The following is a 27,970-nucleotide window of genomic DNA, read 5'->3' on the forward strand; positions in this document are numbered from 1 at the left end:
ATCAGTTTTCCAAATTTTTCTGTTTAGAGTTGCGTGTGTGGTTGTTGGTGGGGAGTGTATATTTACTTTTCACACACACACACACTGAGTGGTTAGAACTCTTAAATTCAAAATAAAAAGAAAACATTGAAATTAAACTCTTAGTAAACCTTTTACACGGGTTCATATCCTACGATATCTCATATGTAACCTATCTATTAACTTTAACATCCCATTACACCCATTAATTCTATTAAGAGATTGAATCTTCAAACACTTTTTAACCAAAATAAATATCTTTAATTCACAAAAAACAGATATATGCAACATAAAATCATCTACTTAACTATGCAGGTGCCAGTGTATTCTTCAAATTGCAACAAGAAAAACACTAACTACAACTTTTTTACAGTCAACCAACAAATATTGTCCTATCTGGAGACAGAACTTGTGGAACCTTAGTCTCTTGCCTCCGAATTTTTATTCTTTCTTTAGTTCATACTGGAAAAAGATTAACACAAAAACTGCACTCTATATGACAGTAACTCAACAATCAAATTCTTCTTGCATCATAAAATCACAGAATGTTGAATGAAACAAATCTTGTCTTCATCTAAGACACTTCTGTAACTTCACTTTCTATATGGAAGTGAAGTTATATACAAGCTCCATTATTAACTAAACTACTAAAACCATAGCATCACTTTAAAATGAATCAACTTTCTATAAGAAAGTTTCAACATTCTTCTTAAAACCTTAACAACAGTTTTACATCAGAATAACCTTTGCCTTTTATATGAAAGCAAAGAAATAAAAACAATCTCCACGGTTAGAAATCACTTATCAGACTGAGAATCCTAAATAAAACAACTTTACTGGGCACATTTCTATATGAAATGGCAAGCAATCAAGTTCCTTTTCAATCTTAACTGAAATAAATCCTTTATTGATTAATGACTACTGAAATTTCATGCTTATCTCTTTATACAAAGATATCCTCTCTCAGTCTTCTGTTTCTAACTTTTGTTCTAATTTGTGTACAGTCTTTATTGAAGACAAAACTCCATAGCTTTACCCCTGCTATGTTCCTTTCCTACTCCATGGACAGCTGAATGCCTAGCAACAGTCAATAACATTCTTTTTGCTTCCATGCATGTGTGGAAATGCAACTGAAAAACTTCCACTGAAGTCTCTCATCGTGTGTTGCCATTATTGCTTTCCAGTGCTAGGCTTGAAACGATGAAGCGCAGAAAAGTTTATTTAATAGCAATTTTAAAATAAAATAAGTGGAAATTATAACAGTTCTTCATTTCACAATCTTCTCAACACTGAGGTAAGTTCACTCAATTATTCATGCAAATGCGAATTACAGCAGTAACTTCGCTTCCCTAGTTATTGACATTTTGTAAACAATTTTGTTTACATATAAACATTTCAGCACTTAATAGCTGATACAAAATCACAATTAACCTCTAATAACTTTATTTCACATTTCAGCAAGACTTCAATCATCATCATCATCATCATCATCATGCATATCAAAGATTTAGGCCTAGTAAGGCCTATTCTGGCCTTAGAAGTCATCATTTAAGAGGACTTCCTGGTTTTCTTTTTCCTAATGGCTTGTACTTTAAGGCTTGTTTTGGTAATCTTTCTGTTTTCATTCTTTGAATGTGTTCCATCCATTTATGTTTATATTTTTTAATTTTTTCTATTACTGGTTCTTGGTTTAATTCTTTCATAATTTCTTCGTTTTTTTTTTTTTGTGATCAAACAGGGTATACTTTGCAGTTTTTCTCATAAACTTCATTTCTGCTGTTGGTAATCTTTGTTTGTCTTTTTGTTTTATTGTCCAGATTTCGCTTCCATACATTAAGACTGGTAGGGCTAGTGTATTGTATACTTTTAGTCTGGTTTGTTTTTGAACTAGGTTTGGTTTAAATATAGAGTTAATTACACCTGTTATTTTTAAATATTTTGCAATTTTTACGTTTATATCTTTTTCATTTTCATATGTGATCATACATATACATATGTGAGCAAGACTTCAGTAACCAAAGGTAAAAATAACACTTCAAAATGTCTTGCTCGCGACATACAAATTGAAACACGTGTTTAACTAGCTGCTTTACAAATACCATATTATTAACTTCTTAACTCTAATTCAATTTTATATTATTTAAACTTGTGGAATATCTGAATTTTAATACAGATATCCTACAGTCTCTGTAAGTTTTTGTTATATAAAGGTAAGAGCAGGTGTATCAATATCATCTTCTTCAGTATTTCCTTCCTCTATAACTATAGAATAACATATACCACAGTAAATAACTTTTTTATTATATAAAAATTTCATCATATGTCTCATAAGACATCATTAGTACAATGATTAATTGTACTGATGATGTCTTATGAGACATAAGATGAAATAGTTACATAATAATAAAAGTTATTTACTGTAGCATACGTGTTTATTCTACAGTTGTGGATACTCCACAGGTTTCACTATATAAGAAAGATTTCTTTGCTCTGCCATTTCAGTTTCTCGGTGGTAGGTTCCTTTTCATGCAACTTGAACAGTTCATTTACATCTTCACTAATGACTTCCAGAACCAATCAATTTGCTATCTCAACCACGATTTCCTTTTTCAGAGAAGATTCGAAGTCTTCACTCGTCAGCGAGTTCATTCTAGGCATCTCTCTCAATTTTTCTAGCATTCAAGTGTTGAATTATTTTCAAAACTCTTTGTTCATTAGGCTATTTTCTCAATTGACTATTTCAATAGAATAGAATATTTTGCTACATAAACCTTAGTTATTGGATAAAAAATAAATTTTTTTCTTTATTTTTATTTAAAAATGTTTTATTCTTGATTATATTCTGTGGTCTCACTTGGAAACCTGCTTTTGAAGAGTAGCATCTCCATTGCCTTGCTTCTTAACCTGGCATTACATGCAGTCATAATAGAAAATTTATACCAGTTGTAAAAGTAGTGGATTGTAAATCAGAGACTGCTACATAACAAGATGACTGATTTTTTAACAGAACATTACAGTACTCGAATAATAACAGCAGTTCTTGCATATGTTTCTGTATGCTCAAATTCTATTCAGAAGTAAATTTTAAAGTATTGTATTAGCTTTCATGAATGGTATAAAGTTTCTTGACATTTTGTTTGATGTGTTCATCAGAAAAATGTATCGTTATATATCTAGAACAGAATCATATCAAATATTTTATTGAAATATAAAGATTCATAAAATTATTGAGATGTTAATGGACATTTATGGATAGACGATGTACGCCATCTTGTTCTTGAATAGGTGCAAAGTAGACAAGATAGGATGCTAGATGATATAGTCTGACATTATGCATTTAGCTGTTAAAATTATACTGATGGATTGTATATGCAATGAAAAACCATACATACATTTACTTACTTGAAATGAGTAAAGGTTATGCAAAATTGTTTACAAAATGTCTCACAAAACACTAAAAAATATATGCTAAAATAATAATAAAATAAACAAATAATAAGAAACCTAAGCAACTTCCATATTTACTGCACTTACTCTCATCCGGTTTCTCTTTGCATATTTCAAGGGTTAATACTTGCTGCCTACAGATCATATCTAGGTTTCTTCACAGACATCTTTTCATGCGTATTATTCAACCAATTTTCACCAGATTTGAGAGATATAGTTCTTTCATATGTTGACAAAGATATCGTCAATGTAATAACTACAATAGAAATATAGTTGTTGCATTGCATTAACCCCCCCCCCCCCAACCAGCCATCACGTCTATAGACGTCATGGTAAATAAAATATGATTCTGTAACACCTATTGAATAACATGAATATCATCATCATCAAATTCCTACCATGTCTTTGGTCAAGTGTTTTACTTCTGACCCAGCTCTCAGATCCATAAGTTAAAATTGTCTTGACTGCTGTCTTGTATACAGCTAATTTAGTGTTCCGACTAATTTCTCTCTTATTCCATATGAATTTATCCAATTGACTTCCTACCATACCAGCTTTGTTGATTCTGTTGTCTATTTCCATATTTAATTTACCATCTTCACAAAAATCGTGCCTAAACAGCTGAAATGCTTTACTTGTTCCACCGGTTCCCCGTTCACAACACAGTTGACATTTTCAACAATTCTACCTATTTTCATTGTCTGTCTTTTTAATGCTGACCTTCATACTATATCTATTACAACAGCTATTCAATTTAGTCAGGGAATCTTGCAAACTTGTAGCGAATTTATTTAGAAGTATAACATTGTCCGCATAAAGCAAAGAGCTGACATTAACATCTCCAATTTTGATTTCATGTCTAATACCACTTTCCTTCATAATGTGATCCATATAGATAATGAATAACAGAGGCGATAATGTACATCCTTGTCTCACTCCAGATTTAACATTAAACCATCTTCCTGTACTTCCTTCATTTTCTAACTGCTGACTTACAACTCAAATACAGACTAAGCATTGCTTGATATAATGCCCCATCGACACCATATAACTGTAGCGTATTGAACAGCTTCTCTCTTCCACCTTGTCATATGCCTTTTCCAGATCGACAAAACTTAAATACAGATCTTTGTTATATTCCCATGATTTCTCCATTATTTGTCGTAAAGTGAAGATCTGATCCTGACAGCCTCTATTTGGCCTGAATCCAGCTTGTTCTTCAACAAGCTTTTCTACCACAATTCTTCTCAAGTATACTGGCATAAATCTTGCCAGGAACACTCAGTAAGGAAATACCTCTGTAATTCTCACGTTCAGTATTATTTCCCTTTTTATATATTGGTACTCTGAAAGCTCTACACCAATCATCAGGAATTTGTCCCTCTGTCCAGGCCTTCTGAACTATGCAGTGCGTCCACTGTAAGACTTTTATACCACCATACTTCAGCATTTCTGGTCAAATATCATCTACTCCTGCTGCCTTTCCACATTTCAAGCCTTTGATGGCTTTTTCTACTTCAAGTATGGATATGTATTACTGACTGTATGTCTGTTGAGTGTTTTTTACCACTGTACTATCACTGCCTGTTTCATTTAGCAATTTTTTTTCTTCGGTTTTCATGTCACCTTTATCATATCTAACTCCTTTTTCAGCACTCTTTCCTCCATTTCTAAGCTTCTTGAACAGCCTCCAGAATATTTTGCCACCTTCTTGATATTTATTTTCTATGTTCTTGCCAAAGTACTCCCATGACTTTTTTAGCTAGTTTTACACAGTGTTTAGCTTTCTTACATTTGTCTCTGTATTCTCTAAGAGCACAAGCTGATTTATTTGCCAGGAACTTTTGATATGCTTTCTTGTTTTCCTTCACTGCCTCTTTAACTTCTTGTGTCCACCATGGAGTTCTCATTTTTCTATCCTTGCAGACAACCTCACCACATGCCTCTCTGGCTGAATCACTCAGGATTTTCTTCAAGGCTTGCTACTGAATCTGCACGGTTTTGTTCCTGTTCTCAAACTCTTTCATTTTTTCTTCAATAATCTTTGTGTATTTTAGTCTACAGTTCACATCTGAGAGCTGCTCAACTTTTATTTGCTTTAAAACTTCTTACATGTCATTCTTTTGAATATGAAATTCAGTTTTATCCTGCTCAAGACTAAATAGTGATCACTTCCAATTTCAAATCCTCTGTACACTCTAGTGTCCTGCACCAGGGAGAAAACATCGCTATCAACAATAGCATAGTCAATGAGACCTTTCTTATTCCTTGCCTCTTTTTTCCATGTGAATAACATGAATAAGAAGTGCAATTTGGTCTCACTATTTCATCCGCCTCGGCTGGTAGGGAAGTTAATGCAATGAAATGAAAGCATGGGTAGACGATGTATGCTATATAAAGCAGTACTGGAAAAGGAAAATGCTACATCTATACCACTACTACAGGTCTTATTGTTCAAGAGATTTTGACTCTTATTTTTAGAAAATAAGAGTTATGCTAAGAGTGGTCTGGTCTTTAATCAATTGTTTTATTTTTAACTCGTCTCTCAGATCATAAGTTAAAATTGGTTTGATCACTATCTTGTATATAGCTAGTTTATTGTTTTGACTCAATTCTCTGTTATACCATATAAGTTTATCTAGTGGATGAATTTATTCTGTTGTCTATTTCCATATTTAATTTGTTATATTCATTAAAAATTTGCCTAAATAGGAAAAATATTTTACTCTTCTGTAGGTTCTCCATTCAGGATGCAAATGATGTTTTCAGTTCCAGCCTATTTTCATTGGTTTGTTTTTTATTGCTGATTTTCAATTTTGTTGCATAAGTTATTCTGTTGAGTTTAGGAATTCAGCAAACATTTTCTGAATTGATGAATTAAAAGTATATCATCATTTGAATGAAGTAAAGTGCCAAGATTAAATCAATTTTAATACCAGCTTTAATGTTACTTTCCTCCATTTGGCTGCATGGCTGCAATATATTGATAACATTTATAGCAGACGCCAACAGCCAACACTCACTGTTGTTTTCCGTTGTCCCTTCCTTGACACTGGTAACCTGATTACCCAACAGATTATTATTATTAATAACAACACATGACCTCATTGCAGTCAGAGACTCATTGTGGGAGGTAGTACACACTATCACACACAACACACATCCAACTGTTCCTTAAACTGATTCAGTGTGTATACATTTGCAACATACTCAGGTAATGTATTCCACTCACTAACTATTCCTCATTCAAAGAACCCACTCATCACTGCCTCTGCTCACATCCTCTTTATATAGTTTCCAGCGATGGTCTCTTGTTCTATTCCTCCCTCTCATTCTATGAAAAATCTCTTCCATGTCAACCACTTGATAACAGCCCTGACCAGCTTATATATCTCAATCATATCTCCCCCTCCTTCTCCTATTCAAGAGGCTTTGCAATTTACATTCTCTCAGTCTGTCCTTATACTCCATATTCCAAAGACCACTGACAACCTGTGTGACCCTTCTCTGAACCTTTTCTAACACATCCCCATCACCATGAAAACTCGGTGACCAAATCTGTGCACAGTAATCCATGAGGCCTGATCAAGGCCTTCTACAATGCCCTCATAACCTTATTTCTGCATATCAGGGTCCTTTGCATCATTGCCATTATCTGATGTGACATCTAAAGGTGCCTGGGCAACTTGGGGATTGCGTTTCCTGAATTTCAGATCCTTGTCTGCCACCACTCCCAGATCTCTCATCTCTTCTACCTCCTTTAAAGTTTCCCCATCAAGCGTATACTTTGCATCCCATCGTTGCTTGCCAAATTTTAAATTACCTTCCCATTCTTGCAATCTGTTTATGTCCTCCTGTAAGGCCATAACATTTGATTGACTCTGCTTTGCTCTCCCCAGTTTTGTATCATCTGCAAAAAAAAAAAAAAAAACCTACATATCACTAGTTAAACCCATCCTGATATCATTAATATACAAATTTGAACAACCGTAGTCCCAAAATTTGATCTCCTGTGGCACACCACTAGTTACCTGCCTCTTTTGGGATACTGCACCCCCCATATACAACTCTCTGATACCTATCTGACAGCCAATCACTAATACAACTCAGAAGTCTGCTATTCAATCCCATTGGTTTTAATTTATTTAACAACTTGTCGTATGGCAGTCTGTCAAAAGCTTTTGCAAAATCCAAGTACACCACGGTATATGCATCCTCTCTGTTCAAGGTATTTGTCCTTGGTTTATCAATTAAAAACTGTTGTCGCATGCTAGAAATTAATATTAATAAATATTATTAGAAATAAGAATCTCCCAAACTTTTGGGAGAGAGCGAGACAATCGTTTCAATTCAGATTTAGCTGATGTAAAAGGGCTTTGCAACTTTCTTTGAAAAGGTATTCATATTTAAACCTGCTTCTATGGAGAAGACGAGCTTCATCCCACTGAATACTCTGTTTAGTGTCAATACTATGTTGTGCCAGACCAGACTTTTGAGGTGTCATGTATTCGATGTAATATTCATGTTCATTAATTCTTTTTTTCCACAGAACGATCTGTCTGTCCAAAGTATGTTAGATTATGTTCACAAGGTATCTGGTAAACGCCAGCTAATGATACAGATGACAGTTTCTCTTTTGTAGAAGGGAACAAATGAAAACTTTTGTTGATAGGAAAATATGTGGGAATGAGATGATATGTCCTCATAATTCTACCAATCAGTTCAGAGATGCCAGAAATATAAGGGATTGGAACCCTGCAGTCTGTTGAAAAATCCTGAAGTGTGGGAACATAGAAGTTATCTGCTGGATTTGATTAGGGTTGTAATCATTAAATTCCATTAATGTTTTGATAGTGAGAAGTTCTTGTTGTAAGCTTGAGGGAGAGGAGCATACATTATGTGTGTTCTATTAATTAAAGACTTGGTAACACCAATTTTTTTGAGAGGTGTGATGAGCAGACTTTTGATGAATGTGTCTGCCAGTAAAGGTAAGTTTCGATAAACACTAGTTGATAAATATTACCGCAATCTCTGCACATAAGAAGGATGTCCAAGAATGGTAAACTTCCAGTCTTTTCTTTTTCCATGGAGGATTGAATCTGTCAGTGAAGGCTATTGATCAGTTCTAGGAAAGTGGTAAGTTCATTTTCAGAATGAGGCTAAACAGCAAAGATATCCTCAACATAACGAAACCAATGAGAAGGTTGGGGACAAATGGATGAGAATAAGGTATCTTCCAGATGGTTCAAAAAATAGTTTGCAAAAGATGGAGACAGAGGGCTACCCATTACAGTGACTTCAACTTGTCTATAGAGCATGTTTTTCCAGCTGAAATATCCTGATTCTATAACAAATTCAAAAATCTTTGCAATGTCACAAGGGTAATCGTCGAACAACATTACGTCCCATAGTGGATGGCATTGATTCCCCCACATATAAATTAGCCAAACATTTAGCCAAAATGCTCACACACTACACTGGCAACACACCATCACACATAAAAAACTCGGCCCACTTTAAAGCCAGTATAGAAAACCTCACACTCCAACACACTGACATAATGGTCAGTTTTGACGTCTCCTCCCTATTCACTAATGTCCCACTCAAAGAAACCTTTGAGCTCATCCAAGCCAAGTTTCCTCCCGATATCTCAGCCCTATTTCAGTTCACAATGAACTCAGGCTATTTCGTTTGGCAAGGAAAGTTCTACAAACAGATAGAGGGGACAGCCATGGGTTCACCACTTTCCCCACCCTTGGCCAATTTCTTTATGGAGACATTTGAAGAGAAAGCCTTAAACTCCGCCCCACAAAAACCCACTATTTGGCTTCGTTATGTGGATGATGTGTTTGCTATTTGGCCACATGGCTCAGATACACTCCACTCCTTCCTAACACACTTAAACAACCAACATCCCAGAGTCCAGTTCACCTTAGAAAAAGAGGAAAACAACACCCTCCCCCTTCCTAGACACTTTAATCACCCGCCAGCTTGATGGATCTTTGGTTTTCTCTGTTTACAGAAAACCCACCCACACTGGCAGATACATTCACCAGCAATCCCCCCCCCCCCCTCACAACAATATGGGGTGATAAAAACACTATACAACAGGGCAAAATTAATCTGCTCAGATGACAAGGCCCTGACTATGGAACTAAACCACATCCTCAACACTTTCTTAGCCAATGGCTACAACCCCAAAAAAATCCAAAAAATACTAAAACCTATAAACCACAACCCCCCTCCCCCCTCCACAATAAAGACTACACCAAGTCTATCACTATTCCCTACATCCAGGGCACCTCTGAAAAAATAACTAATATCCTCAAAAAATATGACCTTACTTCCTGTTACAGACCATATAAAAAGTTGGCATCCCTTATCCGCTATACCAAAGACCAACCACTTCCCCTAGACCTACCTGGTGTATACCAGGTCCCTTGCAGCTGCAAATTGTCCTACTTTGGCCAAACAGGGAGAACAACAAATATCAGGATTTCAGAACACCAAGACTACATCCGGTTTCACCAGTACAGCCGCTCTGGACTGGCAGACCATGCCTTAGATACCCACCATAAAATTCGTTGGAAGCAGACAAAAATAATCCATCGCAGCAAGTTTAAATACGAAAGACTATTCAAAGAATCTTCAGCAGCTCTAAAAAACGTTCCTAACCTCAACAAATTTGGGTGCATGAAACTGCCCCAAATTTGGGAGACTTTCATTTTGAGAACTTCAGCCCAACTGCCAAGACTATCAAATTAGCCCGCAAGAGGGCACCATTAGGACTTTAGGAACAAAATTAGTTCTTATTTTCTTCCTCATTTGCTTTGTTAGTTCCTTAGTGCACATACCATATCTTTATGTTCCCGAAGATGGCAATGTGACATTGCCGAAATATAGAAGTGATTCATTAAAGTTATCTTTAATTTATTTACTTTATATGCGTTGTCAATTCCGTAAATTAATTACCAGTTATGTCTAACCAACGTATAAGTCTTACTACTAGAAGGGTAATCGTCATATAGTAATTTAACAGTATCAGATAATAGTATGTTCATAAAGAGGCAAACAATGTCAAAGCTGACTAACAAATCCAACTCTTGTATTTGAATATCCTTGATTTTCTCAAGAAAATGTGTGGAATTCTTGATGAATGATCTGGATAGTCCAGTATGGACAGTTAATAAACATGATATATCTATACGAAATATCTGTACTTTAATTTCATTAAAGTTAATTACTGTTGTTATCATGTAACTATTGTTCACAGAGAATATTGCTGTTATCAACCCATTTCTGTATCCTTCTCACCAATCTCTCTAGTACTTCCACCAGAACTCCAGATATATAGATTGGCCTATAATTTGTAGCCATGGCCTTATCACCATCCTTATGCAGTGGAAAAGTTGTACCTTCTTTCCACTCCCTTGGAACCTGTGCTGTTGTAAGACTCTTATTCAACAGGCATGTCAGTGCTACTGCCAATTCCTTGGAACATTCGCATGGTGATATGTTATCAAATCCTATCACCTTGTTGACATCAAGGTTATTATTTCCTCAAATACCTCATGCTCACTCACAATTAAGCCACCGTCTCCTATGTTCTCTACACTTAAGTTCATGAAACATCCTTATAAATTGGTAACAGCAGTTACCAATCTACCATTTTCATCCATTAATATCATCTTACCATGCTCATCTTCCTTCTACTTGCCACATGTCTAAAAAAACTCTGGGGTTTTTCTTTGTCTGATTTTCCAATTTCTGCTCACACTGCACTTTTATTTTCCTTATTAACTTAGTCACTCTACTGGCTTGTTCTCTATGCTCTTCATGTAACTGATTATTACTACTGTCTTCTTGGACATCCTTCTTCTTCCAGATTTCATGCTTAAGCTCCTCATTCGTCCATTTCACACCTATTTATTCAGCCTTTTGGCCTTCAGAATACATTCATACATTAACGCTGTTATGTATTTCTTTGTCAGTTCCCAAGCAACATTTATTTCCTTACTGCTCAACTCCTTGTTCCATACTATAACTCCAAACTGTCTCCTGAGCTTGTCGTAATCACCAGAATTGTTTATCCACACACATATATATCCTTTCCTCACAGAAGTCTGCATATGGCTAGCTAAAACTCAAGTGATCACTTCACAATCACACTCACCAACTGGAAGAAAGTGCAAAACCCCAGTCTCAATGTTACATGCTCTGATGAAATGATCAGTTCTTAAACTTTCGATCCTCGTGTGTCCTCCTTTACATGTTGCCTGAGATAGTTATCTCTCAAGAATTCAAAAAATTCATTTTCCTTATTCTCAAATTCTGTCTCTTCATTTTACTCTATACCACCATAATTAAAATCCCCTATAATAATTATCTTTCCTTTGTTCACTAATCCAAGTTGTTTATCCATTTCTTCATCACCACCCTTAACATTTCCTGGTCTGTAGCAACATCTAACTAGATATGTTTTCCTGTCAACCTCCACTTTACACCACACCACCTCATTACCATTACCACTATGCCCCTCTTTCATGTGTACTTTATGTGGACATAATTCCCCTGCTATCATCAGCAACACTTCCTCGCCCTTCTTGTTCTTTCTGTCCTCATGAAAACTGCTGTATCCTTCCATTTCTATTCCCGTTAGGATATCATCTTCATTCAGCTATGTTTCACTTATTCCAACAGTTTTGGGGAAAATAAACTCAATCAGTGAAAACTTTTCATCTCTCTTATTTCTAATATTTCTGACATTTGTAAACAAATGCAGCAATTCATTTTTAGGTCTATAAGCAGTCCTATCCAGGCCACTTGGTTGTGATTTTCCCACCCCACCTGCCCTTGTCAATCACCTTTCTCACTGCTTACCACATATAGCCACTTGGTCTCAACATCCTCACCCACATCGCAATACACTCCATTTCCATACTCATATTCACTGCTACTCCACATCCACTTTTCCTATGCCACGTCGCCGTTTCTCGCCTGCATCACATGTTGTACTTCCATCTAGCAACACTTTCTCCGGTGCACTCTCTCCAAAGCCATTCAAATGCAACTCATCACACCTGTATAATTTCATTCTTCCCTCAAATACATGCTATACATCCACAAACTGCACTCTCTCTCCTCCTCAACCGGCTCCGCTAGCATACTATTCATGATTCTGGCTCTCCTTCTCAACTCATCATTGGCATACCTCAGCAACACACTGAAAACCTTTCACACTATGCTGTTATCTGAATGATAAATGCACGTAAATGCAAGAAAAATATTTAATTAACCAGATATTTCGGTCTGGAAATAGCTGACCATCCTCAGTGGTATTACAAGAACAGTTATAAAAAATACAAGCTAGAATAGTAACAATAGATTGTTTAAAATAGAACAAGCCATGTGATGTTATATCACTAAGTATGAAACGGAATATTTTGAAGTAGAGACATGATTAAAAAAAAAAAAAATTTAATGAGTAATCTTGATTAGACTTTCCCAGATTTTTGATATAGATATACAGTCATTACGAATCAGGTTGGGACGATGGAGCAAGGCCTCCACGCTTTCCTTGAACAAACGTTCAACCCTATAATGGGATCTATGTAAGAGGTGAGCCTGGACCAAAGGATGTTGTGGTCAGTTTCAATCCCATGCTGGGCCAGACTTTTCAGGTTTGTTGTGAAGAATGGAGGATTGATGTTTTTGGATTCTTTTTTCAAGAGAACGTCCAGTCTGTCCAAAATAGGATAGATCACAGTTGCACGGAATTTGATAAACGCTCAACTTTATCTCCAGGAAGAGATAAAGTTGAGCATTTGTCTTTAGGAGTAGGAAAATGAGAAGACAATTTGTTAATAGGTGAATAAGTAGCTGTTAAATCATAAAGATAACAGCAAATATACTGTTATCTTTCACTCTTCCTCAATAACCTCCTGATATTTGCCCTTACATTCTCCTTATATCTGCTTAAATCATTCGTCCTCCCCACAACCACCTCTAATTCTCTTGCTCATTTCCTCATGTCCAAAGCCTGAATTATTTTGCTTATTCTCCTGCCTAGATAATGAGACCTTATGGACTTTTCTCATTAATTAATCCTCTAATAATGGAATCTCCATACACTACTATCCTGGAATCACTTGTTGCCTCTTTTACCCTTTTTTCTTCTATTCTTTTGCACACTTTCATTATTTTCCACTAAACATCTGATATCAATCCACATATCCCTCATTTCATTTTCAATGACCGTTTCATCAAATCTTTCATTCTGACAATTTGACTCTCATTCTGCTGCACCTTACTTCTGTTTCCTCACTAGCTTTCGGTCTATTTTCATTTCTTTCACTTATGCCATTTTCAAAAAGTCTATGTCATTAATGCTACTTGATTTTTGCACCACCCATCTAGTCGCAATGGTTGGTGCACTCACAGGAGCAGAAATATGCTGCATTATTACAGCATTTGCAAAATCTGAACAAATTCAGTTGCCTTGCTTTACCTAAAATTTGGAAGACAGTTATTTTGAGACCTTCAGTAAGTCTCCATCACCGTATCCACAGAGGATGCCAGTTAGGACTGTAGATTCATGTAGAAACATCTTTATGGGCACAAGCTTTTGTGCCCATAAAGATGATTTGGTAACCATGGTGAAATATTGGCATAGTAATTTGTTAGCAAAATAAATTTAATTAGTAATTATTATCTCTAGATATGTGTTTTCTCCATTAAACAGCAACATGAGTGATAATCAACTCCCATCTCTATCAGCTTAATCTTATTCAGGATGATGAGTACAGATAAGCCTCATTGTTCAGTTTCCCATTAAATTTCTCTATATCACTCCATTTGATGTAATTATGTAAATTACTTAAATTAGACATAATGGTGAATAGGCTGTGATTAGTGTTGAATATTATAGCTTTAGAAACTTCAATTAGCTACTGAGTATATCCCCAGTGGGCAGATAAGGAGAAACCCTGACTACCAATCTTGGATATTCAGGGGAAGCTATGAATATATTAAATAAAGATCCATGGACTAGTGGTTTTGGAATTGATGATCCATCCCATGTGAAACTGTTGCTGTTCACAGCGAATTATGGCCCAAACTAGATGAATCAGATAGAAACAAAATTGTCCTCAATCCCTGGAGACCAGACTGTTACGTGTGGCAGCACGTCACTAAACATGAAGGCAGAGGATGCTAAGCATCCTTGAGTAACCAGATCATACAGCTTTAGATGGTAGGGCTATCAGCAGTGAAGCATAAATAACTGAATTAACAGAATAGTTTATGTCACTAAAAATGGGGCATTCTTTGATTCCGTGAAATTAAATATGATGAAGAACTTCTTCAGTTAGAGTACAAAGACATATTATAGAGGCTGGGATAAGGAAAGAATCCATTGAGTAGTGTTGTGACTTTATATCGCTGATATTGATATATCGAGGCAATTGATTTAACTTTATCCTTTCTTATCTCAGTCGCTATATCAAGTTCTATCGCATGTACCTCTTTGTTAAGTAGGTTGCGCCATTGTTATGTGATCTTCATTAATATTAATCTTAACCTTATGTCTCGCTTCTCTTATGCCTTTTCTTACGTAACTTAACTTTTAAGGTCTACCAGAAATTTCCCGTTCCCTGAATTCTATGAGTTATTCTGGTCGCTCAGGCAAATTTATTTTTTATCTGCACCAGCCTGGGCCTTAAGGTTAGAGATAAACTCAGCCTTTAGGGTAATCATAGAATATCAGGTGCCACTAACAATGTAAATTAAATTCTTAGAAACTTGTGTTCTCTGGCTTATTTTTTTTTATTTGCAGTCGTGCCCTACTACTTTCAATTGGGGTATTCCCCCCCCCCCCCCCCACACACACACGATCTCAGGTTCGATGTTTTATGAAGGGTCAGAGGCAGTCATCATGATCAGAAACACATGTAAGTAAGAAATCAATACATTTATTAAACTCAATAAATAATGCCATACAAGTTAAAATGGTTATTAAATCTAATGTTAAACTTCTACCATTCATTCACCCTCTCACTCTTAAAAACAATTATGCATTGACTTCAAAACATTAGCAAATTCATTAACTCAACATATAATACATTCATAATTACAGCTCATTTGAACATTAAAGCATTTTAGCACATTTTAAATCTCTTTCGGATAAATTACGACAGAATCTGTAACTAACTAAAAGTCCTTAAAGTTCACTTCAAAAACATAGTCATTTACATAGATCTTAATTCTTCACTCTTTCTTTCATTACAAATTTTAGGTTGCATTCTCTTAACACTGTTAGTCAATTCTCAAAAGGGTCTAGAACAAGTGAGAGTACTTATCTATTCCTTATCGGTTTTCTTCCGTCCTTCCTTCTTTGTTTCGATTCTGGTTGTCTCGATCTTATCGCCACGTGAGTTACACGTGCTCACCTGGGCTGGGCACTATCTCTTTGCTAAGGTTTTACGTTGATAATCTTCTCATCGCGGTTAATCTTGCTGAAATCTACTGCGGTGTCATGCCGGATCCTATCGTAAGTCAGCCCTCAAAAATGAGAGCTGAACTGCGAAGAACTCTTGGAGCACACGGAAAGAAATCCAGGAACAAGAAAAAATGGGGGGATTTACTTCCATGTCACGGATTTTATTTGCTCTCCTAGAGCACCACCTTTCCGAGTTTGAATTTCTCTTATCATCTCACCCATTGGTCTCCGGCTGGGTGACTTCACTGATCAACATACGGGACTTCTTGTTTCCGGGAACGTATGCGTCATGATGCCTTCTTAGATGTGATGCCTGTGGGTGCTTATGCTGCTTTTACAGTATTAGGGCGATCTTTGCCCTGAATAATACGCATTCTTTCATTTACCATATTTCACTAATAATCTCTCTCTTATTTTGCCCCTTTTGCTGACTTCATTCATGCTAGACATTTAGATACATTAATTTAGAATTCACAAAATTCACAGTTTATCATACAAGATGTTGTTACAAAACAAAAAACATAGTTACACTGCGCTAAAAGATAAGTATGCATGTATGTTAATTGTTAGATTCTGGAATGGTGACGTCATGTAAAATTTGAAGTCGCCTATTTCAGATCTAACAGTAGTGTTCATGATCAGCAAAAGATTGAAGAACAATAACATAAAATTTGACAATATATCTGACTGAATAGTAATTCAAATCTACATATGATAATAAGTTTTATGATAAAGAAATTGATGACATCTGGCATGATGTTTCACAACTTAAGGAAAACATTATTTCTAAATTGTCATTGGAGACTTGAATGTGTCAGAAGTGGTACACAAGAGTCAGATGGAAAGTTCATTGCAAAATTTTGGATTTGGCACAAAAGATGATACAGGAAACAAGTCTAATAGAATTTGCAGAAAAAGAAAATTTCTACATAACAAATACTTTTTTTCATAAAATAACCACATTGAAAGTGTACGAGGTGTGACAATTTAATTCCCGGAACAGCTACGTAGTGTGACCCGTGTGGTGATTTGGTTGGAGTCATGGGAGCAATCGTGTTTGTGCATGTTTCAACTAATGTGTGCGTAAACCTCAAGCCGATAGAGCTATTTTCTTGTTGGCTATTGCAAAAACAGTGGAGATCTGAGTGTAAACTTTGGCATAAAAATGTGTGATCAAAATTTGGATCAGCGTTTTAACATCAAATTTTGTGTGAAAATCAGCAAAACTGCTACTGAAATGTTGGAGCTGTTGAAAGTGTCAAGTGTCTTTGAGTGGCATAAGAGATTCAAAGGTGGACGAGAAGATGTGAACGACAACCCCTGAAGTGGGCAGCCAAAAATAAAAATGATGGACACAAATGTGAACAGAGTGCGAGGTTTGGTACAGCCCGACAGACAATTAGTGTGCAATTAATGGTTGATGAATTGCAAATGAATTGAGAAAGAAGAAAACGACCTGAATTGTGGCCTGACAATGGATCATCCATCACGACAATGCTCTAACCCATAGTGCACTCATTGTGAGAGAGTTTCTGGCCAAAAAATCGATTACCGAATTAGGTCATTCTACTTATTCATCCGACTTAGCTCCCTGTGATTTCTGGCTGTTTCCAAAATGAAAGACTGTGCAAAAAGGACGAAGATTTTCTGACATTGCTGATATCCAGCATAATATGATAAAGGAATTGAATAGTATTCTGGAAAAAGAGTTCCAGACTTGTTTCCAGAAATGGGAACATAGTCTAAATCAGTGTATAAATGCACTAGGCGACTACTTTGAAGGTGACAGTAGCCACTAATGTATAGTTCTGAACGTAGGTTTTTTACAGGTGCATTCCGGGAATTAAACTGTCGCACCTCATATATGGGGAAAAGTCCAAATGGGAGAACTAGTGAAATTAACTTTATTCCTAATAAAAGAAAAAACATACATTTCAAAACTGGTCTATTATCAGTACCTTCGACATTCGAAGTGACCATCATATGGCCAGCAGTAATATTCAAATAAATTTCCAAAAAGGAAGTAAAATGTTTCAGGGATCAAAACATAAATATGTACCAACTCAACATTAAAGAAAGAAATCAATATGAATTAAACAACAGATTTAATATTAACATACATGATGATACTGATCTGTCAGAAGTAATGACATCAAAAAGCCAGAACTTTAGCAGTGCTCATTTGAAATATCTGGTACCACTGAATAGAAACAAGATAGATTATGAAGAAATGAAATAAACTGGATGAGGACTGAATAAAATTGAATATACTGAACTCTGCAAAACAGTCAGAAAATGTATCAAGGAAGAAATATAAAAATTAAGTTGTAAACTAATGCAACAAATGATTGAAGACAACCATCCTCAATGCAACCAAACAGCAGTAAACAGATGGTTGCAGTTGAACTACAAAATGGAAGCATAACCAGAGATAGATATGCTATAGCAAAATGAATTGAAGAATTTTAGGAGCTTGCTTGGATCTGTGCTGTGGCATGTGAAACTGAAAGTGCTAGATGTTGATAGCGCATGAGGAGTGTTAGGGAGGTAATGGCAGACTGTATACCTACAGTCAGGAGAGTAAATCAAGTGGGAGTTAAATGGATGAATATCATTATCAAACTGGAGCTGAATAAAGAAACAGTTATGGAGAGAATTTAAGGAGAAAGGTGACCAGCAGGTAAGAAGGATGAACAGTACAAGGCACAGGCCAGAAGGGTAACTAGTGTGGTAAGAAAGGCAAAAGCAGATTATGAAAGGAAGTTAGCAATGCAGGCCAAAGAGAATCCCAAACAGTTCTTTTGATATGCTGCAGGTAAAAGAAAGAATGCGTACTGCAGAATGATTGTAAGGAATGCCAGTGGTGTAAAAAAAATTTTTTTTAGTATATATATTTATGAGTATATATAATTTATTTGTTGATTGTGTTTACTCCTCTATGATCTTATATCCTTTCCTTAAATCTTGGCTTATGTTGTATTATTTTTATTTTTTCTTGTTATTTCTTCAACTCTAAAATTTTGTCCTATACAATTCTTACAGACTCTACCCTTATTATTATTACCTCTAACCCTTGGCCGCTATTAGTGTATTGCCCACGTGTGCAAAACTCTATAGACAAAGGAAATGCCTCTGGCTAGAGCCAATTTCTTTGTTAGAATACTAGTGTTAACCCTTTTTCAAATTTTGGAAAATTTATTTGTTCACGCTGCGCCACCAAAATTCTATAGATAAGAGAAATTTCTTTATCTAAGAGCAAACACCTAGTATGGCACACGATCTTGTATCCTTTCCTTCTCTATTTTTAAACACAATAATCTAATATATTCTTATTTTGCACTGCAGTCGTGACTATCCCCAATATTTTTACGCATAGGTTCTCTTTATGAGTGGTGCATTGAGATTAGTGATCAGGCAAGGTATTTGGTTGACAAGAAAAAATTTATTCATTACTAATAAAGCAAGTTACAATTATCTTCATAGACACTAACTTAACTAATGTTGGGAAGAAAGGTAAATAAGATAACTTGACGTAACATAGACATTCCAGTTCCCTTACAACAAGAAATATTATCTAATGCTTTTAAAACAGGATGTCCTTCTAATTACTTAACACTCCTAGATTATTTTCACACAATTAATAGTTCAAGAACTACCCAACAATGACAAACTAAAATATTTTCACACTGCACTTTTACAAGTTTTCTGACTCAGATCAATCATTCCCTATTCATGGTTCAACTCCTCAAGTCCTACAACACTTCATAAATCACAATTCTAATTAGTCCCTTTTACCGTCATAATCTAACTTTCCCTGTATACAAGAAAAGTTTTTACTTTACCGAGGTGTCAGGATCTCACTGGCTAATACTTGCAATCATCAATTGGAATTATACGGCTCGCGTTTTCTTCATCTGGTTCCTTTTTGACGAGGTTACCTGGCTGATACGTTCCTTAGGTTCTTGCTTCTGGAAGGTAGATATGCGAATACGATCACGATTCGTTGCCTATGATTTTCACGAAGCACTGCTGATGTTGGTCCACGAGGTTCCACATTTCCTTCTCGGTCTATGCTGACCTTCTGCTATGCCGAGACCTATGCGCACGTTGGCGTTCTACTTGGCCACATAGCCGCTCTCATTCATCTCACCCCGACCTCACTGGAACTTCCTTTCTCCGGAAATGACTGAACAGATCCGAGGCAAAAACCAAAAGGCAAAATGCCTTGTTTTTGTGTCGCAAAAAACTATATATTCTCTTGATGACCTTCACACGGCACCTCAATTCCTCTGCACCCCCGTTCCGACGCTTCTCGTTATTATCATTTCATTTACATTCAGTTTCTTTTTATTAATATACAAGTATTACATCGAGAATTTAGATACTTGTTAAATCTGAATGAAGGTAATACATTATAAATTCTCTTTCATTCAAGATTTAACAGTGCTAGGGAGGGAACTTAATCAGTCGAAATAGTAGAATTACTAAGAAAACACTTTGCAAGAGTATGTCATACAGGTGATTTTGCAGGAATGAGAGAGCCAAAGGCTTATATGGGAACTGAGGTAAATGAAATGGAGGTGCATATCATAATTACAGAACTTGAATGTGAATACAGCTGTGTGATTGGATGGTATACCAGCTCGAGTTTTACATAAAGCTGCAAGAGAATTGTCAGTGGTCTTGACCATATTGTTTGATCTAAGTCTCAGCTCTGGGTTAATCCCGAGGAGATGGAAAGAGAGGAAAATAGTTCCATTGCATAAAGGAGGCTCCAAAACTGATGTAGTCAATTACCGACCGATCAGCATATCAGGAGTTGTCATAGTATTGGAGAAGTTGGTCAAGAGCAAAATACAGGAATAGAGAGATGGAAATGGGATACTGTATGGCAGAAGTAGCAAGTTTTGTGAAGGGTAGATCATGCCTCAGTAACTTGCCCTTTTTTTTTTTTTTTTTTTGTGATTTTTACAGCAGTCATCCGTTTTATACACACACACACAGCATTTCATCATCTTGTACCATCATGTTTGTTTGTAGTTATGTCCATGTGGAATATGGTTTTGTTGGCTAAGTCCAAAAATGTCAGCCTATTTCTCATTCTTTCAATATCCATGTGGATACCTCATAATAGAGCTCACCGTGAAATTGTGAAAACTGGAGATTGGGTCACAAGCCCAGGTCAGTTCTTTGCATTCCTAAGAAATCTAAGAAATAAAATTTCTTAAAATAGTTATATATTAGCTAGACCATCTTTTTACTTTATGTTAACTTCCCCATCTTATGACTCAAAATATTTCTCTGCTCTTCCTACTTGACCCTTCTTTTGGGACTATATGCAAAAATAAATCTCAGCGAAATTTGCTTGCAGTCTAAAAGTGCTTTATGCTGAATACTATAACTGCTCCTTACTTTCTCTAATTGCTGTTTTTTTCCTAAATATAAAATTGTATAGCTATCATTTAGCAATGTTTCATGGCAACACTTCTATTTGAGCACTGATTCGTTTTTCTTTTAGTTTCACTTCTTTTCCATTGATACTTCTTACTTTGATGGTAGTTATCTTCAGTGTTGCTGTGGTTGAGTTTATTCTGGTAGCTGAGTTTTCATTGTCTTGGTTCCCTGATGAAAACAGCAGTAGTAGCTTTGTTAAATCAGGTTACACCACCTTTGGCATGACACAGCATTTCATCATGTTGTACCATCATGTTTGTTTGTGGTTATGTCCATGTGGAATATGGTTTTGTTGGCTAAGTCCAGAAATGTCAGCCTATTCTCATTCTTTCAATATCCAGTGGATACCTCATAATAGAGTACACCATGAAATTGTGAAAACTGGACAATTTGTCACAAGTCCAGGTCAGTTCTTTGCATTCCTAACAGGGTATATTAAGTCTCCTCCCGGTTATCTTGCTTTGACTTTTAACTGACTCATATGGCTTATTTAAATTTCTTTTGCTTTTGTTGAAAAAGTTGTAATATTCATGACTTAATTTTTCACGGTATTAGCAACACCACAAACACTTTTAACAACAAAGATGTTTTATTAACGCTAATATTTCGCTGATTTTCAAATCAGCATCATCAGAGCACAACACACATGTAAACGCGACAGTGAGTGAGTGAAACAATATAATTGCAAAAGACAAAAGATCTAAAGTCCTATTTTTGGCGCCTTTAACGGGAAAAAAAAAAAAAAAAAAAGTAGTTATCCAGGAGTTTTTCTTAGGATAACGGTCTCCCAAATTTTTGGCAAATTAATGCAACCATATTTGTTAAGGTTGGGAGAATTCTTCAAAGCCATTGCTGACTCAAAAAATAATCTTTCAGATCTATAACGACTCCTAAATAGCACATTTGTTTTCCTCCATCTAATCCTGTGTGAAGGAGTGTCCAAAGCGTGGTCTGCCAGTCCCGACTTGCCATAGTAATAGTAGCGAATGTATCTTTCATGTTCTTCCAGGGGGATGTTCACTGATCTTCCTGTTTGCCCATAATAGGCCAAGTCACAGTCACATGGAACTTCATACACTCCTGGGTGTGCTAAAGGGTGAAGTTTATCCTTTGGCGAGCGGATCAGAGTTGCCAGCTTGACATGAGGTTTGAAGGTGGTGCGAAGGCCATGTTTCAACAATACTTTGGCTATCTTTTCCGATGTACCTCTGATATAGGGAATAGAAATGGTCATGTTGTATTCTTGTGTATTAGGGGAGGGCAGAGTAATGGGCCTATGTGGTATTTTATCTATTTTGTAGGGATTGTAGCCGTTGGCTAAGAACGTATGGCGCAGGTACTGGAGTTCAGTGGTCAGAGCTGTATCGTTAGAACGAATGGCTCTGGCTCTGTGTGTAAGTGTTTTTAAAATGCCGTACTGTTGGACTGGATGATGATGTGATTGTTTATGTAGGTATCTTCCTGTGTGTGTAGGCTTTCTGTAAATAGAAAAAGATAGTGATCCATCTGAAAGGCGGGTGACTAATGTGTCAAGAAATGGCAAACAGTTATTTGATTCTTTTTCTACTGTGAAGTGAATTTTGGGGTGTTGGCTGTTTAGGTAGGTGACAAAAGCATCCAAAGTGTCTTGTCCATGGGGCCAGATGGCAAATACATCATCTACATAGCGCAACCATACTTGTGGCTTGTATGTAGCTGTGGTAAGTACTTTGTTTTCAAAGTGTTCCATGTAAAAATTTGCTAACGGAGGGGGAGAGGGGGGAACCCATAGCAGTACCATTAATCTGTTTGTAGAATTTCCCCTCCCATGTAAAGTAACCTGCATTCATGGTAAATTGAAATAATTCAAAAATATCTGGGGGAAATTTAGACTTGATTAAATCAAGAGTGTCTATAAGTGGTACATTGGTAAATAGGGAGGTGACATCGAAACTAACCATTATGTCTGAATTTTTTAGGATTAGATTTTTAACCAATGTTTTGAAATGGATTGAATTTTTTACAAAAGTAGAGGAGTTGCCAGTAAGAGGGGAAAGCGACTTAGCTAAATGCCGGGCCAGTTTATATGTGGGACTCTCTATGCTATCCACTATGGGGCGTAGGGGAATAATAGTTTTGTGGATTTTGGGTAATCCATAAATACCGGGTGTTTTAACATGAATTGGTTTTATTTTCCTGATGATTTCTTTGGGCCATGATGTCACTTTTTTCAGTAATTTTCGGACTTTTTTCTTTTGTGACATCGTAGGGTCTCGATGTATAATTTGATATGTGGAACTGTCACATATGAGATCTTGCATTTTTCTGTTATACTCTTCTTTATTCATGATAACTGTTGCATTTCCTTTATCGGCTTTTGTAATAATAATATTTTATTATTATATAACTTTTTTAGGGCAGTTATTTGCTTTCGTGGCATATTGCTTTTTGGAGGCTTAGCCTTGTTTATAATACTTGCTATGTCTAGTCGCACGTTATTGGCCATTGCTGGCGGAAGATCGTGGATACCCGTTAATAAAACATCTTTGTTGATAAAAGTGTTTGTAGTCTTGTTAATACCGTGAAAAATAAGTCATGAATAACCATCAACGCCTAAGCTTATCTGTTAAGTTGTAATATTATTCTGCAAAAATTTTAAAGTTATAATAAATGAATTAATTTTTATTATTATGACATCTGATCCAATTCTCTTTTATCCCCAGATTATAACTGTTTAGAATTATTTTTTGTTTAGTTAGACAAGCGGCAAGAAAGGAGAGCTGAAGCTCAAAAAAATTTAGAAGAAGCTGAAGAAGCTGGTAAGATATATATAGAATTTATTAAGTTTTTTTTTTTTTTTTTTGTGAAAACTGTAAAACCAAATTTAAGAAATATGAAAGAAATACTTGTTTACACTGTTATATATGTAGTTGGTATTTTTTTGGAAAATTCAATTATAATCAAGTACCTAATATACACATTGCATCATTATATTTCATTACAGTACTCATGTCTGAATTCTCTTCAGGTAATAAGTGATATGTCTATCGGTCTGTTTTAGGATGTCCTAGCCATTTACTGTATTCTGGGTTTTTTTTGGGGGGGGGGGGTTCTTATCACTTATTATTATTATTATTATTCCAAGACCTCATGGAGTCAATGACTTCTGGGAGGTCCTTTTATCTCTCACACACACACACACACACACACACAGCTCATAATACCGTGCCTGGAACACATTCAAACCCCTTGCAGACACCACACTCTCAGGCAAGGCATTCCAATCATTCACAACTCTGCATGAGAAAAACCTGTTCCCTCACACCCTCTTTATACAGTTTCCAGGGATGACCTCTGGTCTCCCCTGATCTCCAACTATTTTCTGTATAACCTCTCCAGCATTGATCCTATAACAACCCCTTACCGACTTGTAGATCTCTATCATATCTCCCCTCTTCCTCCTGTCCACCAGACTCTGCAAATTACATCTTCTCAATCTTTCCTCATACTCGACATTCCAGAGGTCAGAAACTACCTTAGTCAATCGACCCTTTCCAACATCTCTTCATCCTTCTGAAAACCAGGTGGCCAAATCTGGGCACAATAGTCCATGTGTAGCATAATCAAAGCCTTATACAACGGAACAAGAATCTCCCTACTTCTACACGTCAGTGTCCTCTGCATCATTCCCAGAAGCCTTTGTGTTGTCTTCACAATTTTGGCGATGTGTCCCCTAAATTTTAGATCCTTATCCACTATCACCCCCAAATCTCTTATTTCTTCCACCTCCAACAATATATCCTCACCAAGCATAAATTCTGCATCCCATCTTTGTTTTCCAAATTTTAAAACCTTACATTTTGCAACATTGAACTGACATCTCCATTTCGTGCCCAATTACCCAATTTATTCTAGTCTTCTTGTAAGGCAACAACATCTTCACTACTCTTCATGGTTTGTCCCAACTTTGCATCATCTGCAAACAATTGAATATCTCCGTCCAAATCTTCACCTATATCGTTAATATACAAGTTAAACAGTAATGGCCCCAAAACAGACCCCTGAGGCACTCCACTAGTGACTTTCCTTTTCCTGGATATCGCACCCCATACACAACTTGTTTGATACCTATCAGATAGCCAGTCTCCAATCCACTGCACTAATCTAATATCCAACCCCATCTGCTCTAGTTTGACTATCAATTTATCATGAGGTACTCTATCAAAAGCCTGTGCGAAATCTAAGTATATTACTGTGTATCCTTCTCCTCTGTCCAAGGAAGCAGTCACTTTATTGTAATAAGTAAGTAGATTACTAAAACATGACCTCCCATTAGCAAATCCATGCTGTTCATCAAAGATAATACCATTGTTGTCAACCCAACTCTGAATCCTAGTTCTCACAAGCTTCTCCAACAACTTAACCACAATACCTGATACACACAGATAGGCCTATAGTTTGATGCTTGAGTTCGATCACCTCCTTTATGAAATGGCACAATCTTGCCCTCCTTTCACTCCTAAGGGACTTGACCGTGTGCAAGACTCATATTAAAAAAATATGTCAAGGTAGATGCCAACTCTTTGGTGGATTCCTTCAAAATAAGTGGCGATATATTATCAAGTCCAATGGCCTTATTAACATCAAGTTTGCTCATTTTCCCATATACCTCTTGCTCACTTACAGTCAGTCTCTTCTCCTCATCATCAACTGCTCTTAACTCTCCATGATGTCACATTCACAAGAAAAAGACCTTTATGAACTGCTCATTAAGTATCTTCACCACACATTCTGCAACAGCTGTCTTTATACTATTTTATCCTATCAATGTCATCCTTCCATAATCATTCTTTCTTTTGCTGGCTACATATCGAAAGAGTTCCTTAGGATTCTTTTTGGCTTCATTAGCTAACTGCTGTTCATACCTCTCTTTAGCTACCCTCACCAACCAAGTCACCCTCCTTGTCTGGTCTTTGTAGACCTCATGGAATTGGTTATTTCCACTTCTCTTATGCTGCCTCTACAATGCCCTCTTTCTCTGTATCGCATGCTTAATCTTTTTATTCATCCATCTCACACCTACCTTATTTAACCTTCTCACCCTTGGAATACACTTAGACATTGCATCTACTACATAGCTTTTGAAAATCCCCCAAGCTGCATTGATCTTTTTTTCCAGCTAACTCCTCATTCCATGCTACACCCTGCAATCTGTCTCCTGAGCTCTTCATAATCCCCCCCCCCCTTGTAGTTCCACATATACCCTTTTCTCACAGAGGTCCTCACACTGCTGGCAACCACCCAGGTAATCAGCTCATGGTCACTCTCACCAATTGGTGGGTGATTTGACACATCATTTATAATTACATCCTCTGATGAGATGACCAACTCCAAGACCCTCAATCCTCTCATGCCCTTTGTTACATACTGTCTGAGGTAGTTATCCCTCAAGAAACTCATTTTCTTTATTTCCAGTTGCTATCTCATCATTCCAGTCTATATTGCCATAATTAAAATCACCCATAATGATCACCCTTTTCTTATTTGCTTGACTAATTTGATTATACATTTCATTATCACCACTATCCACATTACCTGGTCTATAACAACATCCAACCAAGTATTTGATTCCATTCACCTCTATCTCACATCATACTGCCTCAAAACCACTGGCACTATTTCCCTCTTGCATCTCTACTTTGTATGGACATAACTTATCATACAAATTCTTATCAATGCTTATCATATAAATTCATTGGATTTAGGTTTTAAATGCTTTGACTCACTTTATTTGTTTTGAAAAGTGGTCATTGTGCTGTTTATATGATAAAAATTTACAATTTTTTCTGCTCCCCATTCAGGATATCTGAAATATTTCCAAGGTTCTGCAAGAAAAAAAACAACACTTAACTTTACAAACTTTGGATGCGCTGTAAATGCAGTTTCAAGTTTATTCTAGAATAATATTTGTTCAGTGGTTAGCGTATTCGCTTTCTAGCCAGAAGGGTATGGGTTGGAATCCTGCTGTGGGAATGCACATTATTTGTGATTATCTTTAGGTGGATGATGCATTTCATTGTGTGAGATGACCACCCTGCTTACTAGATGTCTGAAGTAGCTTGGAAATTCCATGTGTGGTTTCTAGAGCAAGATTTCCAGATTATGTAAAAATAAAGAGAAGAATGAGGGGAAAAAAGTATAATATTAATAAAAATAGGGGGGGAAATGTTTTTTTTTTTTTTCTTGTTACTTCCAACCTTTCATGGTAGGGAGTCATGTTGAAAAAAGTATAAAAAAAAAAAAAAAAAAAGTAGTAGTAGACAGTTTTTTTTTTTTTTTTTCACTTCCTTGTCTCATGTAGGTAACATCACATGAATAACTAAAGAGTTCATGTAAACTCTACCCTTCGCTGGAGTTCAGGTCTCACATTGTTAAACAGAAGAATTCTAAAAACAGTGTAAAACTTACATAAAAAACATTATTACTGTAGAAATTCCTCCTAAGTATCATAGATGTCATCATTAATGAATCATAGAACAGCAATTAAACATTAACAGACAATTCTAAAAAAACTCC

At 36.2% G+C, this 27,970-nt stretch overlaps 1 protein-coding gene across 1 annotated transcript in view; it reads left to right on the forward strand.

Annotated features, from left to right (window-relative positions):
- The window catches only part of Fen1 (Flap structure-specific endonuclease 1), a 253,230-nt gene that overhangs the window by 66,379 nt on the left and 158,881 nt on the right, over positions 1–27,970 (forward strand). The window contains exon 4 of the mRNA XM_090397341.1: positions 24,150–24,213. Within this exon, the coding sequence (XP_090253467.1) occupies positions 24,150–24,213 (64 nt within the window). The remainder of the gene's footprint in view (positions 1–24,149; positions 24,214–27,970) is intronic.

Source organism: Typopeltis vanoorti, chromosome 9 (genome assembly GCF_054136105.1).
Source record: "Typopeltis vanoorti isolate ZY-2024b chromosome 9, IOZ_Tvanoo_1.0, whole genome shotgun sequence".
NCBI lineage: Eukaryota > Metazoa > Arthropoda > Arachnida > Uropygi > Thelyphonidae > Typopeltis > Typopeltis vanoorti.